This window comes from Coenobita brevimanus, chromosome 82 (genome assembly GCF_032717465.1).
Source record: "Coenobita brevimanus isolate Jiangsu-jjx chromosome 82, ASM3271746v2, whole genome shotgun sequence".
Taxonomy (NCBI): Eukaryota; Metazoa; Arthropoda; class Malacostraca; order Decapoda; family Coenobitidae; genus Coenobita; species Coenobita brevimanus.
The window spans coordinates 19185619-19201566 of NC_137035.1; the positions used below are offsets into that span (position 1 = coordinate 19185619).

The 15948-nt window shown below is 40.3% G+C and overlaps 1 protein-coding gene across 1 annotated transcript in view; it reads left to right on the forward strand.

Moving 5' to 3' along the window:
• Nucleotides 1–11249, forward strand: part of LOC145409614 (uncharacterized) — a 45568-nt gene extending 34319 nt beyond the window's left edge. The window contains exons 11-14 of the mRNA XM_080279967.1: nucleotides 4521–4576; nucleotides 6009–6228; nucleotides 10002–10254; nucleotides 11024–11249. Of these exons, the coding sequence (XP_080136093.1) occupies nucleotides 4521–4576; nucleotides 6009–6228; nucleotides 10002–10254; nucleotides 11024–11226 (732 nt within the window). The 3' untranslated portion in view covers nucleotides 11227–11249. The remainder of the gene's footprint in view (nucleotides 1–4520; nucleotides 4577–6008; nucleotides 6229–10001; nucleotides 10255–11023) is intronic.
• Nucleotides 11250–15948: the final 4699 nt, after the last annotated feature.

Below are 15948 nucleotides of genomic sequence, written 5' to 3' on the forward strand. Positions count from 1 at the left end.
CACGTCCTTCCCTGCGCTCGTCCTCGTCCTCGAGAACCACCATCACCTCGTCCAGGAACTTCCGACGGTACAGGCGCTTTGTTGCCACGATCACTCCTTGGTCCATTGGTTGAATGAGAGCAGTCGTATTAGGTGGCAGAAACATGCACCTAATACGGCCATTCTCAGCAACCAAGTCCTTGTCGCACGGGTGGGCAGGTGCATTGTCGAGGAGAAGGAGAGCCTTTACCTGGTCGCGAGGAATTCCCAGTGTCTTCGTCTGGTAATGTATGACCTCCTTGACGAAGTGATGGTGAAACCAGTCTTTGAAAATCACAGCTGTGAACCATGCTTTCAAAGAATGGTACCATACGACAGGAAGGACATCCATCACCCCACGAAGGCACCGAGGCTGCTTTGCACGGCCAACAATAACGGGCTTAAGCCGGTGCATGCCGTTAGCATTGGCACAACACAAAGCAGATATCCGTTCCTTAGAAAGCTTGCGGCCAGGTACACGCTTCTCCGTCTCATCGCGGCGAGAGTGTTCGTTGGCACCGAGCGATAGAATAGGCCAGTTTCTTCATCTTTATAGACTTGACAGAGAGTGAGTACCTACCTGTCGATCAATACTTTCACCTTGTGCCGAAACTCGTCCTATACATACTCTTTAGAGTCCTATGATTCGACATGTGCTTTACGTTTATTAAGTCCATGTCGCAACGAACGCGAAGAGCCAACCCTCGGATGCCTTGAAGTCTAGGCGTCGTGAAGCCTTGCAAACTTCTCAGCAGCAGCCTTCAGCTCCGTTCCACGTACCATCACACCAGCTGCACGTTGCTGTCGATACCAAATCAACGTGGAGCGGTCGATCTCTGCATACTTGGGAGTAAACATAACCTTCCTCTCCACGTTGCGTTTGCTTCTCGACGAGAAGTCAGCCGTGTACTGCATGAGCTTGTCTCAGGAACGCTTGATATCAAACAAAGTCGACCGGGCCAGGTTGAACTCGCGGAGAATGCGAGAGGAAGACCAACCCGCATCAACCTTCTCCAATATCTCCTGTTTCTTCTCCAGAGTCAACACCACTCTCTTCCTTTTCTCAGGAGGCGGGGCCATCATCACACACACTAAGAGTAGGGCAGAGAGCAGCAGGAGGCCTTGCAGCAAGTACGGCACCACCACAAAAGCGAGCACGTGGGCAGCCATGACGAAGAGCGTAGGTCTTGTCGCGGTGAGAGACAGGCGGGAAGTGGGGAGGATGCAGCGGCGCTCTATCGGACGTCGGAGGAATGACGAACCAAAATAATGCTCTCACGCGGCGCGCGCAGCAAGTTCAAATTACGGACGGCAAAAAATCGATTTTTTTTTTCCAATTTTTTTGGATTTTCGGACCATTTTGGGAATGTTTGATCCCAGGACGATAAGGTTCGGTTAGTGGGGATGTTCGGTTATTGGGCGTCCGGATATTAGAGGGATTACTGTACTCACTAAACCACCAGGCGCCAAAATTTGGGTATATGGTTACCACCCAGCGTAGTAAATGGTTTCCTGGTGTACAGGAAGCCATTTGACTTGTCACTCAGTGTAGAGTCACCCACAGGCAGAAGGAAGAGGAAAGAATGAAGGAAAGAAAGACGGAAGAGGAAGTGTAAATACCCGTAGGCAGAAGAACAAGGAAAGAATGAAGTAAAGGAAGACAGAAGAGGATGAAAGGAAAGAAGGATGGAGGACAGGAAAGGGCAGACACCCGAGAGCAGCACCACATCAAGTGAGTGGATGGTATAAAAGGATTGAATGATGGATGCCTGGATAGATTTCGCTTTAGTTTGTACATGACTGAGAGGAACACATGTAGAATGAAAGGGATGGATCTAAGTCAGTGTGAATGGACCTGATGTTACCTGAAGTAGCCCAGTGTGAACTGAATGGCCCTAGACTGACCTGAATGGGTGTGAAGGGCCTGAATGAGCCTAAGTGAGCTTAGGTTGATAGGATCAGATGTACTTGAACCTACCTGCCCAGAATTTACCTGACTGATCTGAAATGGATTTGTTTTTGTGGCCTAAGGCTCATCTTGATGTGAACCTGGTGGACTGTAGGCTGAAGTTGTTCTGCAATCTAGTTTAAATTTGACTAGTCCAGAATGAATATGAAATGCATGAATGGATCTTAATGCCTTTGATGGACCAAATTGAGCCTGAATTAACCTAGTTGCGTTTGAAAGGCCCTGACTTGGCCTGACCTAGTTTGAGTGGATGTGAAGGCCATGAAGTGACCATAAATGGCCTTATTGGACCCATCATGATCTATGTTAACATAATTGCACCAAAACAGGCTTAATTTCTCCTGATTGAGACCTGAAGTAGCACTTAATTTGCCTAATGGGTTTAAATGACTGAAACAGTACGTTAGTGACCTGAAATGACTTGATTGTGCCTAAATTGGTGTGAAGTGGTCTGAAATGATCAATAGGCTTATTCATTGTAGATTAGCTAATGACATTTGACTGTTGATGTTACATTTATATTATATCGGTGAATGGTTTTGGTGGCATGACAGACATGTGTCCAACTATATATATATATATATATATATATATATATATATATATATATATATATATATAGATATATATATATATATATATATATATATATATGTATGTATATATATATATATATGTATGTATATATATATATATATATATATATATATATATATATATATATATATATATATATATGTACACACACACACACACACACACGTGAGCCCCTCTGCATCCTGCAGAACACCGCATCAGTCTTTGGGTGACCAGCATCATGCGAGGAGCCATAAATAGAGCATTTCTTGAGAAAAAGAGCCAGTTAGACCTAGGTGTATGTTACTGTATATGACCGTACAGCTGAACGACACTCTATATTCAATGGCATTTGTTCGGTCAAAGCCACAGTTCCTAGGAAATTACCGAACAGCATGGTGTTCAGCTTTAACGAACTATCGGCTTTAGCGTTGAGGGTCTGGTACCAATTATTTCGTTATATCAAGGGTGTACTGTGTGTGTGTGTGTGTATTTACTTAGTTGTGATAGACGGGAAATGAGCTACACATGTGGGGTCCCATCTCCTTTTCTCAATAAGTCAGATTTTGCTTTGAACTCGTTTAAGTTTTTAGACTGGATGAGCTCTTTGTCCAGGCTATTCCACAGGTCTGTGCATCTATATGGAAAACTGTATTTCTTGATATCCCTCAAGCAACTTGGCTTTCTCAGTCTCATTCTGTGTCCTCTTGTTACTCTCCCATCCCATACAAACAGATCTGTCAATTTTTTCTACTCCCATCATGGCCCTGAACACTGCAATCATGTTGCCCCTCTCTCTTCTTTCTTTTAAGGTAGGCAGATTTAGCTTTTCCAGCCTTTCCCTGTATGACAGATCTGCCAGGCATCTGGATTGCGGTTCTTTGTATTCTCTTGATCTTGTTTATATCTTTCTTTTTATGTGGGGCCCACACAACTGTCGCATATTCCAGCCTGGGGTGGATGATGGCCACTATCAATTTTTTCATCATCTCACTCATGTAATGAAGTGGTAATCTTATATTAATCAAGAGATTGCTGGTATACTTCTCTCTAACTGTCTTGGTAATGTGTTTTTCAGGTGACAAATTATCTTGGACCAGCACTCCCAAGTCCTTCTCTTCTCTTGCTTTTGTGGTTGATTCATTACCTATTAAATAATTCAGTGACGGTCTCTTGGTATTTTTACCCAGTTCCAATGTTTTACTTTTTTTTTTTTTTTTTCCCCATTGAATTCCCACATCCGGCTCCACTCATGAATCCTGTCCAGGTCCTCCTGCAGCGTTTTACAGTCTTCTTCAACTTCTGCTTTCCTCGTGATCTTTGCATCATCAGCAAACGGCCTTGCACAACTGTTCACTCCATCTGCCATGTCGTTTATATAAATCAGGAACATTATGGTCACTAACATCAAGCCCCGTGGGACTCCACTTGTTACTTCTCTCCATCCAGATATCCTGTCTTTTATTACTGTCCTCATTTGCCTGTCTCTCAGGAAATCTTTCATCCACTCCAAGAGTCTCCCCTTTGGTCCTCCTATGTGTTGCAATTTCCACATTAGTCGCTTGTGGGGTACCATATCATAGACTTTCTCCAGATCTAACTACACACAGTGCACCCAACTATCTTTCATTTGTAGCACATCACTCGCCCTTGAATAGAAGCCCAACAAGTTGGAAATACACGACCTTCCACATCTGAATCCAAACTGACTTTTTGCTAAAATGTCCATATCGTCCAGATGTTTTTTCCATCTGTCTTTCAGGATTCTCATGCACAATTTTGCAACCAAGCTAGTCAGGGATGCTGGTCTATAATTCAGGGATTCTTCCTTGTTCCCTCCCTTATAAAGTGGTACCACATTGGCCCTCTTCCATTCCTGAGGCACTTTCCCTTCTTCCAAAGAACACACAATTAAACTGTGAATCTTATCCCCCAGTTGTTTTCTGCATTCCTGTAGTATCCAATTAGAGATCCCATCTGGTCCAGGGGCCATCCTCACATCTCAGAATTCCAGTAATTTGTACACTTCTTGCACTTCGGCATTTACATCTGTTAACACTACATTTCCAGTCACTCCCTCCTCCACAAAATCACTTTCTCCAGTGAAGACTGATTGGAAACATTTGTTCATTATTTCAGTTTGTGTAACCTCATCTTTGTAGACCATTCCTTCTACTTTCAGGTTACTGATTCCTTCCTTTTGTTTCAATTTACAGTTTAGGTTCTTCCTTACATTTGTCAGTTGTACTGTACCTTTCTCAAAGTTTCATTCTTCCTCTCTCCGTATTCATATACTGTATATTCATTTCTAGTTCTTTTATATTCTTTCATTGTTCTGTTGTTACCTCTCTTTCTTCATTTGTTCCAAGCCTTATTCCTTTCCATTTTGCTACCATACACAATTCATTGAACGTCATTTCTCCAGTTCTCTTTCTCACTAACATTTGGCATATGCTTTTCCACATCTATATCATAGAAGTCTAGAAAGATATCCCACTTCTTCTGTATCTCTCTTGTTTCCCTGAATTCTCCTCAATCTGCTTCTTTGAAAAATTTTCTCAATCCTGTAAAATTTGCTTTCCAAAAGTTGTATATTCCATGCCTGTATGGCTCATCTCTTGTCTCCCTGTTTCCTTCAATCGTTTGGAACTCTGTCACGATCACTTTTTCTATAGGACACACATATTTCAGAGATTGAGTTACATCAGGGTCCTTGGTTAAAATTAAATCTAGTCTTGTTGGTGTATCATCACCTCTAAATCTTTTCTTTTATTTGACCCACTGGGTCATTTCATTATCCATTGCTATATTTAACAGTTTACTCTTCCACAAATCTTCATTACTTCCTGAGTCCCACTCCTCCCAGTTTACCTCTTTACAGTTAAAGTCACTCATCAGGATTATGTTGTTGCTTTTCTCAGTCAATTTCTGTAGGTATCTAGCCATGCCCGACAGCATCTCACTGTAGTCCTACCCTCTCCCAGTTCCACATTATCCACATTTTTGTTATTCTTCAGTGCTATCATAACTCCTCCTCACATTTTTTCTTTTTTATCTCTTCACCATAGTTTGTGTTTCCCATCTTCCATTTGGATTTCAGTATTCTCTCTTAGCTTGGTCTCTACAAGGCACATAATATCAGGCCCATTTACTCTCAAGAAGTCATCTATATCCAGCCTTTCTGAGATCAGACCATCTACATTAGTGTGCACCATTGTGTGTGTGTGTGTGTGTGTGTGTGTGTGTGTGTGTGTTTATGTGTGTATGTAATGTGTATATATATACACACTGTGCTTTCTCAGTCTCATATTTTGTCATCATCATCATCTAACCCAGTGTTACCCCATGAGGAGTGTAGGAGTCCGGGGCTAGGCAGGTTGGTTCTGACATTTAAGATGAGAGTATTCTATGTAATATTATCTCACTGACTTTCTTTCTCTCACAGCCTCAGGGAACAAGATGATCACCCTCTTCTTGACTGCCGATTCTGGCTTGTTGATTTTGCCATCTTTTTTGCAATGCTGTCAACTCTCTGCATTTTCATAATCTACAAAGACTTTGCAAACTCTAAGGAACTTGGGGACCATTATTCTACTGCTCTGTCAAGCCTGGGAATTGGTGATGTTTGTGGCCGACTATCCATGGGACTTCTTTTGTCACTGTGGGTGAGTTGTACAGTGTTGTTGCCTGTGCATTTTTTTTCCCTGTTGTACCACAAAGTTTGTATTGTTTAAATTGTAATAGCCCATAAGTGCTTCACAGTATAATGGTATTTGAAATCTCTTGCATTACTTATTAGAAACAGAAACTAATGCATACATATAGCTGGCTTCAGTTTATGCAAACCTGTATTATGGAGCCCCCCCTTTTTTTTTTTTTTTTTTTTTTTTTTTTTTTTAACTCCAGGCATTTTGATGCTTTTAGTGTCAAAAGTTCATGCTACACTAGCTCTTCAGCAACTGCATACCTTTTAAAATACATTTCTATAGTAGTACTCGCGTAAATTTGCGGCTGTGGTGTGGCCCGCACCTGTGTACAGTGTTGCCACGTTTTCTATACCGTCATCTCTCTCTCTCTCTCTCTCTCTCTCTCTCTCTCTCTCTCTCTCTCTCTCTCTCCTGGCGGGAGATGTGAGCCACCCTGAGTACTTTTGATTCTTTTATAAGTTATTTATAATTGTGCCTTCATTTGTTAATTTGGTTTTGTTATATTTAGTGATATTTATCATTTTTTGTATACAGCGACAGATGACCCGTTATTGCAGTACCATGATTGATTTTCATTCATTCATTTTCTTTCCCCTTCCTCCATCTCTCTGTCAGCCTGACAATGCCTCCACCACCACCACCCCCCGTCATGCCAACAATTCATTAAACCTTGCCCCTCTCCTGCCTCTCTCTCTCTCTCTCTCTCTCTCTCTCTCTCTCTCTCATTGCAAGAGACATTTTGGATATTTTCTTTTACATAATATTGTATATATTGTAAATTTGACATTATTTCCACACCACCCTTGAGGTCAAGGCCACCGACTGGGTGTGGAAGTGTTGCCACGTGCGAGTTTTTTTTTTTTTTTTTTTTTTTTTTTATAGTATTGGCATATGCCTACTATTTTGTCCTACATATTAGCTTGTGATTATAAATGTGATTATTCCTCGCCCTTAAAATTACAGTAAAAGCCAGTAAATGTGAGCATTTTTCCCTAGCAACACCTGTACAAGCTATGCTTGGGTCTATGGAGGGGTACGTACTTTACCTTAGGCCAGACTGGGTGTGTCAGTGTTGCCACTCACAAGAATTATATGAATTATTTCTTTTACTTTGGATATTGGCATATTTCTTCTTTTTTCAGGCTCATAATCTTATATCCGTAACTGTGATATTATTATCCACCCTAAAACTACGCTAAAAACCATTAAAAGCGACTACAATTTCCATTAGCAACACTGTACAATATGTATGCCATGTTTCTGTGTTACTATAAATAGTTTATGCATAATAAGATTACTGTTGATTCATCCATCAAAATACACAAGTGTAAGTTTTATTCATCTGAATTTATCGTATTTGTGATGCCTTGTACATAAATAGCTTCTGTTTCACATCGCAAGTTGGGGAAATGTGGCACCATTGTACACAGGTGAGGGCCACACCACAGCCGCAAATTTACGCGAGTCCTACTATAGTTGCCTGCACTATGCATTTCAATATTTTTCTCAGTATTTCAAATTCTCCCAGTTTCTATATGGTGTGAAGCAGATATTTCTGGCTGATAATTAGCTAGACAGGATGACTCACACTTTATCTCACTTGGCGGTCATTATTGACTGATTACTACCCTTCTGGATATTAGTTGGGCCAAATGTGATCCAGCCACACAAATGAGTCCAAAACATGATTCCTTCAACTCATCCCTGTGTTTGTGACTGGGGTTATCCAAAACCAGCCATTTTGATTCATTTGCAAGTAGAAAGATTTATTTAAAAGTGTATGCATTCTACTAATATATGGAAAATGTTTCTACAAAGTTCTTGAAGTGAAAAAGATAAGTTTATCCCAAGTCTTCTGCATCATGAACATCTTGTTAGACAGGCATCCACAGCTTACCATAGGGAATGAGGAATGTGATTTGCAGGTGCTTGCAGTCTTTTCGTTTTGGTCACCAAATGGCAGAGATCCATGCTGCCTGGTGTCTGGTAGCCTTCGTATTCAGTCACTTATCTCTGAGGTCACATTGTATGACCTCGTCCCACATCTTTTTTCAGTCTGCCTCTTGTAACTCCACTCTCAGTGTTCACACTTCTCACTTTCTGCATCCATTTGTCATCCCCCATCCTCTCCACATACCCAGACAATCTCAATCTATCCCTCTTCATCACAGTACCAATACACTCCAGTCCTATCCTTCCTCTCAACTTGTCCATCGTAAACCTAGCCCCTCCAGGCTTCACTTTTAAGGATGCACTGCATGTTCACCTAATCCTTGTCATTTCTCTACATTTGAGTCTTAGAATATCCTCTTCCTTTACTTCCAAGGTCTCACTACCATACAGCATTACACTTACAACACACCGCATACAAAGATCTCTTAGCATGGAGGGAGAGCCCTCTCAGTGTTAGGATAGGCAGCACCTCCCTGAACTTCTTCCCACAACATCTCACTCTAGACACAGAGCTCCAGCCCCACCTCCAGCACATAACATCTCCCAAGTAACACTCATCCACACATTCAAGAGACTCACCAGCAAGATCATTCCTTTCATGTCTGACAATCTCCACATGCTCTCCCCAACACACTGTACACATGAAATCAGCATTATCTCACAGTCTTCCTCTAATACAAACTCCATCTCTTATGCACCCACTTATCACAAACACCATAAGATAGAATTACTTTCCACACCCGTGTGATAAACTGCACATGGCCACTCTCCCTTTTCATTGACAGTACCACCACCAACCCTAGATACCATCACCTTTGTCTTATCTGCATTTACTCTCAAACACTTGTGCCCCATACCATCTCTCCACATCCTAAATTTTTCCTCTGCCTCCCTTTCATTCTCTACCATCATCAAATCTTTAAGCTTAGAAAATCATGCAGTCTTGATCATTGTCTGTACAATAATGTGCTTGCACATTTCTGGAGGAGTTAAGCATTAAGCTCAGTTCTTTTGTAGTGACTGAGCTTAGTTAAGGACAACTTGTAGTCAACATTATATGGCTGTATCACTTCCTTGAATAATACAGGGATAGCATTCTGACATTTTGAATTGGCTTGCTCTGTACAAATCCATCAATACTTAAGCTGTATAGCTGTGAATATACAGATGTATGTTAGTGATAAGAAATAGGGAAGTGAGCATGGAAGTAAATTAGTCACTGCGTGATATTATTGTGATACCAACTCTAACATAAGCAAGTGAAGCTTGGACCTTGTTGGAAGGACACATATCAAGAGTGAGAGCAGTGGAAATGAGTTATTTGAGAGGAGCATGTGGAGTTACATGGAGAGACAGACTGACAATTGAGGAAGAGAAGGAGCATTGTGGCGTGGATGTGGAATATGATAGAAAGTGTTTGGAGAAATATTTTGAGGTGGTTTGGCCATGTGAAGAGAATGGAGAGTGAGAGACTAATGAGTAGAGTGTATGTGAGTGAGGTGGAAGGGGGGAGAGGGAGGGGGAGGCCGAGGATGAGACGGAGGGATGGAGTAGAGAGGTACTCACATATGAGAGAGGGGTGTGTGAGCTGGGAGGAGGACAGTGAAATGGCAGGGGACAGGACGATGTGGAGGCAATTTGTTTGTGGCCACCCCTTACAGGATTGAGGTGTCTGGCAATAGACAAATAGATAGATGTCAATGTGTTCTATATATAAATGATACTTTTTTATATCTTCTTGTATCGTAAAACATCCCCTTCTTTTCTTTCCAATGCAGGCCCTGGACTCTGTTCTCGTATACACACTGGCAATGCTGTTCTGTGCTTTGGACATTCTTTTCCACATCTTTGTGTGTACCAATGCACAGTTCATTGCTGTAGCATACCTGTTTGGAGTGATGTATGGAGCACAGAACATTCTCATCGCAGTCATGCCATCGCAAGTGTTTGGAAAGGAGAAGCTGCCCACTGTCTTTGGCCACATTCTTTTTCTGGGTGGAGTTGGAGCATTGATTGGTGCACCTCTGGCAGGTATGTTTTGTTTTAAAAGCAAACCGTTCAATCTTGTGACTTTCCCCCCCCTTGACTATACGACCAGTGAATTTGATTTAGTTTAGGAGAACCTTTTACTAGTGGAGAGGTTTATGTTGTTGTTGGGGTCCAGGATCATCTGAAACATGTGCCCAGTGGACTGCAGGCTTAATCTACCTTTCTTCTGCAGTCCACCTTCCTCCTCTTAGGAGTTAGGGAGTTGATGGACATTTGTAAATCAAGTAGTGGAGTCATGCAGATATATCAGTGCCACCACATGAAGGTCTCCCTCTCCAGCACCTAGAGTTAATGAAGGCTAATTTTAACTTTCGTTTTGAAAAGTTTCTTCTGCCCTAATATAAACTAATCTGGCTGTAGGAAGAATTAACATAAAGTACTGTAGGTGGATTAAGTGGTTAATGCAGTACCTGTATACAGGTGCAGTATAGGAAAAGGTTTGCAGTGATACTGAATGTCATATTAATGTAAATCTTAAGTTTTCATCGCGTAAGAACTAAATATATAACTGTTTATCATAGTCAATGGATTTGCATTAATATGTACATGAACCACCTCTGCATTTTGTGGATTTAATATTAAGCAGATATTATAAGCATTTATCTGAAAGCTTGCATTAACTGTACTGTAGTAGCTTGGAATCCATAATAGTCAACATAAAACTCCATGACAACAATGACTTATTGAATAACTCCATTTACTTATACTGATGCATATCTAACATTCTTAACCAAGTGTCTCTCTCTTCCAGGTTTCATTGTGGATCAGACCAGAAGCTACAATGGCCTTATGCTGTTCTCTGTGATAACACTCTTCCTTGGTACCTGTCTTATGTTTGCCTGTTATCTTGTCAATAGAAACATTAGAAACAAAGAGCAGCAGAAGCAACAGGCTGTGGTAGAGGGTTCAGAAAAATCTTCAGAGAAAATGCAATGTGCGGAGGTAGATGTGTAAACAAGTAATTAGTGAAGGAGAGCAATTGTGTGGAGTATTATGGTGAAAAGAGTATGCAGCACTGGTAAGAACAGAGTATATGGTGAAGTGTGGACTTGGAAATGATGATACATAAAAATTAAAGGAAGCATTTCACTTATAAAATGCAGCCTCCAAATGCCACAAATGGTATGGACTTTGAAAATACCATATGCTGTGATCAGCAGATTATTTATTAAAAAGCATGTTGATGGTATGGTAAAATAAGAAACCATAATTGTGGAATGAAAGGAAGAGTGGAAACAATTTTGATTTAACCCATTCACTTTGGTTGGCTTGAGATATTTCGGCATAGTTGAACTGGTTATCAGAAAACAGAGTACTGATCTTATACCTGTTCAGAGAAATATTTCATTGATTTAAAAGCTTTTCTTAACACTGCTTTTACATAATCCAAATGTGTGCATGTATCATCCTTGTGGACTTATCATTCAGTACCTTCATTTTTCTTGATTTTGTCATTTAGTTGCAATGGTATTTATAGTTTTTACTCCAGTGTGCAGCATTCTTGTGGACTTATCATTCAGTGCCTTCAATTTTTCTCAATTTTATCATTTAGTTGCAGTGGTGTTTATAACTTTTACTTCAGCGCACAGAGGTGATGCACCCCCAAACTCAGTGTACTCAGGGCACCTACAGGACCTGACTTTGGGCAACAAAAAGAAACACTGTCCATACTCTATAAATAATAGATTAGATCAGTGATGTTCTTTGCCTCCCTGGCATGGACTCCCATCTTTTCTTATAGCCACAGTAACACCTTGCAAATCATACAGAACAACACCTTGCGCATCATCACTGGCTGCACCAAAACCGTTCTCACAGCTCACATTCACTCTGAAACTAAAGTTCCCTTTGTCACAGACTACCTTGGTATGAGGAGCACACAGTTCCATGCAGCAGCCTGTGCCTTTACAAAACACCCCTGCCATTGCATGACAGAGACCCACAGCACACCCAGGCACATAAAAGAATCACCACACACACATCAAATTCCATCTATCTGTCTATTGCCAGACGCCTTAATCCGATAAGGGATGTCCAAAAACAAAGCGCCTCCATATCGTCCTTTCCTCTGCCATTTCACTGCCCTGCTTCCAGCTCACATTCCCCTCTCTCATATACCTCTCCACTCCATTCCTCCATCTCATCCTTGGCCTCCCCCTCCCTTTCCCCCCCACCACCTCACTCACACTCCTCATCAGTCTTTCACCTTCCATTCTCACCACATGGCAAACATATCAAACCCACAGCAACAATATCCCACCTCCAGATATTCCAACACTAGTAGTGAGGAAACACCCACACACTCACTTCACACACAGGACAATACAACCACTCAGTCACAGCACCATACTACAAACCCGTCCCCCCTGACATCCACCCATCGGATGTGTCCTTAACCCATTAACTGCGGCATTAGGTTTCGTGGTCAATACTCCGATGCACAAAAAAACGTTTTTTTTTTCCCCCTCAAATTAATTTTTGCTCTTATAAATGAAAGAGTGCATGCAAAAGAACAGGAAAACCAAATGTGAGTTCATTATTTACCTTAGTTTGGCTGTGGCACGCTATTTATGGACATTTGGGTGAAAAATGTAGTGCACCTTTAAAAAAAAAAAAAAAAAAAAAAAAAAAAAAAAAAAGCTTGATCATATGATGTACGTAGCAGTCGCACGCTATTCTTCATATGATGTATGTAGCAGCTGTCGGGTTAAATAGACACAAATGAATTCACCTAGCTAGATTTAGAAAATAACATCACCCAGCCCTCCTCAGTTTAGATTCAGGTTGGATGGAATCACAGATGACATGTGCCCACACAATATAACACATAATGAGCACAGTACATACCCGCACTAAGATACAGACACATCAGCAGTGTAGGGAACCGATGGAACAGTCCCATAAAGGTGGTTGCCTACCTGCACTCAACAGGTCTACTCAGTCATACAGACTGGGTTTGAGCAACAACAACTTTAGTGCACAGGAATACCTGTATGTAGTATAGTATATATTTATGAAAAGCTGAATATGCCTTTATTTGAGGCAGTTATTTTAACATTGTTGCATTTCTAACCAGAACTTTAGACTGTATTAGATATTAACTTAATACTGTCCCCTTTAGAAAGAACATGGTTCAGGTTTGTTTCATACACTTAATAGTACAGTATTGTACACCACACTGACATATGGTATATTCCTCATGGTTTACATTCTTGTTCATTATCTTTTGCTTCTCTTTCAGTCATTGTTGCCATTCCAGAGTCTTTGTGAAGAGTCATTTGTTTAGAAGATATGCTTAAATTTCCAACCACATTGAGTGAATTTAGAGAGTAGGGAGGAAAGTTTAGAGTAATAAGATATGAGTTACCAGTGATGCTTCTTGGGAAGAAGTAAAGTGGCAGAAGAACTTGGTGATATTATCTAATGCTAGATATTCCAAAGAATTAGTCTGGGGAAGGAAGAAAATAAGGATCCAGATTGTCATATACAATATGATAATAATGTGTCCAGAAGTGATTAATGTTTCATTGTTATATAAACTTTATATTTACACTTACCGGGTATATAATTTATAATTAGATATATCATGTAAGTTAGCAAAGGTTTAACTGATTGGGCTCAAGAGATAGTTTCTGTGACAAGATGTAGATCTTTCAACCCGTCAGTCCAGTGATTTTATTTCTTGTTGTTATCAAGCCACCACCTGTTTTATTCAACTTTGAAATGACCTCAGGTGGTGATTGGGCTAATGAAGGCTGCTGATACATCTGATCCATTCAGTTTGAAGTCCCAATTAAGTTGAATAAACTGTGGAGGTACAGTAATACGAATAAGATACAAAGTACGTCATCAGATTGGTGGGGTTAAATTTAAGATATGCATACTCCTGTATAAATTGGTTTTGTTCTGAGCTAACCTCTTTAGTCCAACATTTGTTATATTATTGTCATTATTATTATTATTATTATTATTATTATTATTATTTTGTATTCTTGTTATCTTGAGAAGATTTCACTCAGTCTAGGAATGGCCTCTCCTGTTGAAGGGGTTAAGGAAGGCTAAATCCACTCCCTCAAATGTGAAAGGTCACTTTATATAAAATTATCTGAAGGTAGTATGAAAAAAAAAAAAAAAAAAAAATGATGGGGTTACAAGGCAAGAATAATGGACTCTTTAGTCTGGCAGGTAACTGATGTTCCTCTTCGTGCCATATCTATAGCATATGATGTTTTATATTTGACCCATTGTTTCTGGATCCTTGTTTCAGTATTCAGTTTTCCTCAGTACCAGATGAGGCAGTGGTGGAGTTAGCAGCTGGCCATGAGCCTCATTGGTTTATGATTCTCACTATGTTATTGTACAGCTGTGTTTGAATCTTGTGTAACTGAGAAATGTAGTGTGTTAGTTTATGAATTATTTTGGAGGAATGCATGTATTAGGTTACATTTTTCTTGTATGGAGTGCATAGAACTATTACTTCATGACTCTTATGGATGACATATTAGTCAAATAGGAATTAATGAACAGAATGCTGGTGAATAAGCCTGGCAGAATACTCTATAGTTAAGGTACTATGATTTATCAGAATAGTGTTAATGCGTGACACAGTAATATATCAACTGGGCTTTCCTAAGTCTACTTAAAAGATTATTTCTCTTAGTTTGCCTGAATCTGCAATGTTGTGTAAACATGCCTATTGTACTAGAATAGTAGCCAGTGTCTGTTAGAGCCTATCAGGTAATGTAGCTTCATTATGTCTAGGGTAAATTTTTTTTTCCAGTTGAAGAAAGTTGATCAGTAATGGTTTTCCTGCATACCACCAGCTTGGAATGTCATGTAATAGATATTTCTCCACATTTTCTGTTACGATATGTAATCAAGTACACACACATAATCCCACCCATATATGAAGTGATGCAAAGAATTACATGCAGTAGAGTAGTAGAGTTAAAAAACATGTAACCTGCTCAAAGCACAGTATATTCCTAGTTCAGTAATTATAAGCATTGCTTGTGGCAATGTTTATGGTTTAAATAGTAACTCTATATAACTGTGTTGTCATTTTGTCATTTGTACACTGTAGGCTGATGTGAACTGTAAACACTTTAGGTCAAAGGTACACCCATGATCCATAGTTAATGATCACCCTTTGTCTCTCTCCCGCCCTCTGTTCCTGCCATTGGCTGGAAGAAAAAGTTGGCGTGAGTCTCACACCGAACAGTGAGCTATAGCGTAGTGTTAAGGTGGTGGTGCTTTATTTGCCTAAGCTAAGTGAGGAACTATGTCATTATGACCTGTTTCCCATGTACACTAATAGAGCTGTGAACCACCACCTTAGTGCCTACTGTTCAACAATGTATTTGTCTGTTTTATACTTGCTACTGAATTTCTGTATGATTTTATTGATCTCAGGATGGTCCTTTTGAACCAGAGTGGTTTGATGGAGCATTCATTAACCCCCTCACCATTAGATAATTTTTTCTCATACAAAGAGTATAATCATCTGGTGATGGTCTGATTAAAACAGAAAGGACATTGTCAGGAGTTATCATTGGAGATTAGGTTTCTGTTCAATTTGACCTCCAGACTTCACCATCCCTCCTGCTGGTCGTGGGGGAAGAGGGTGATAAAATGTAGATTACAAGTGTTTTTTGTATGTAACCTTTATCCACAGTG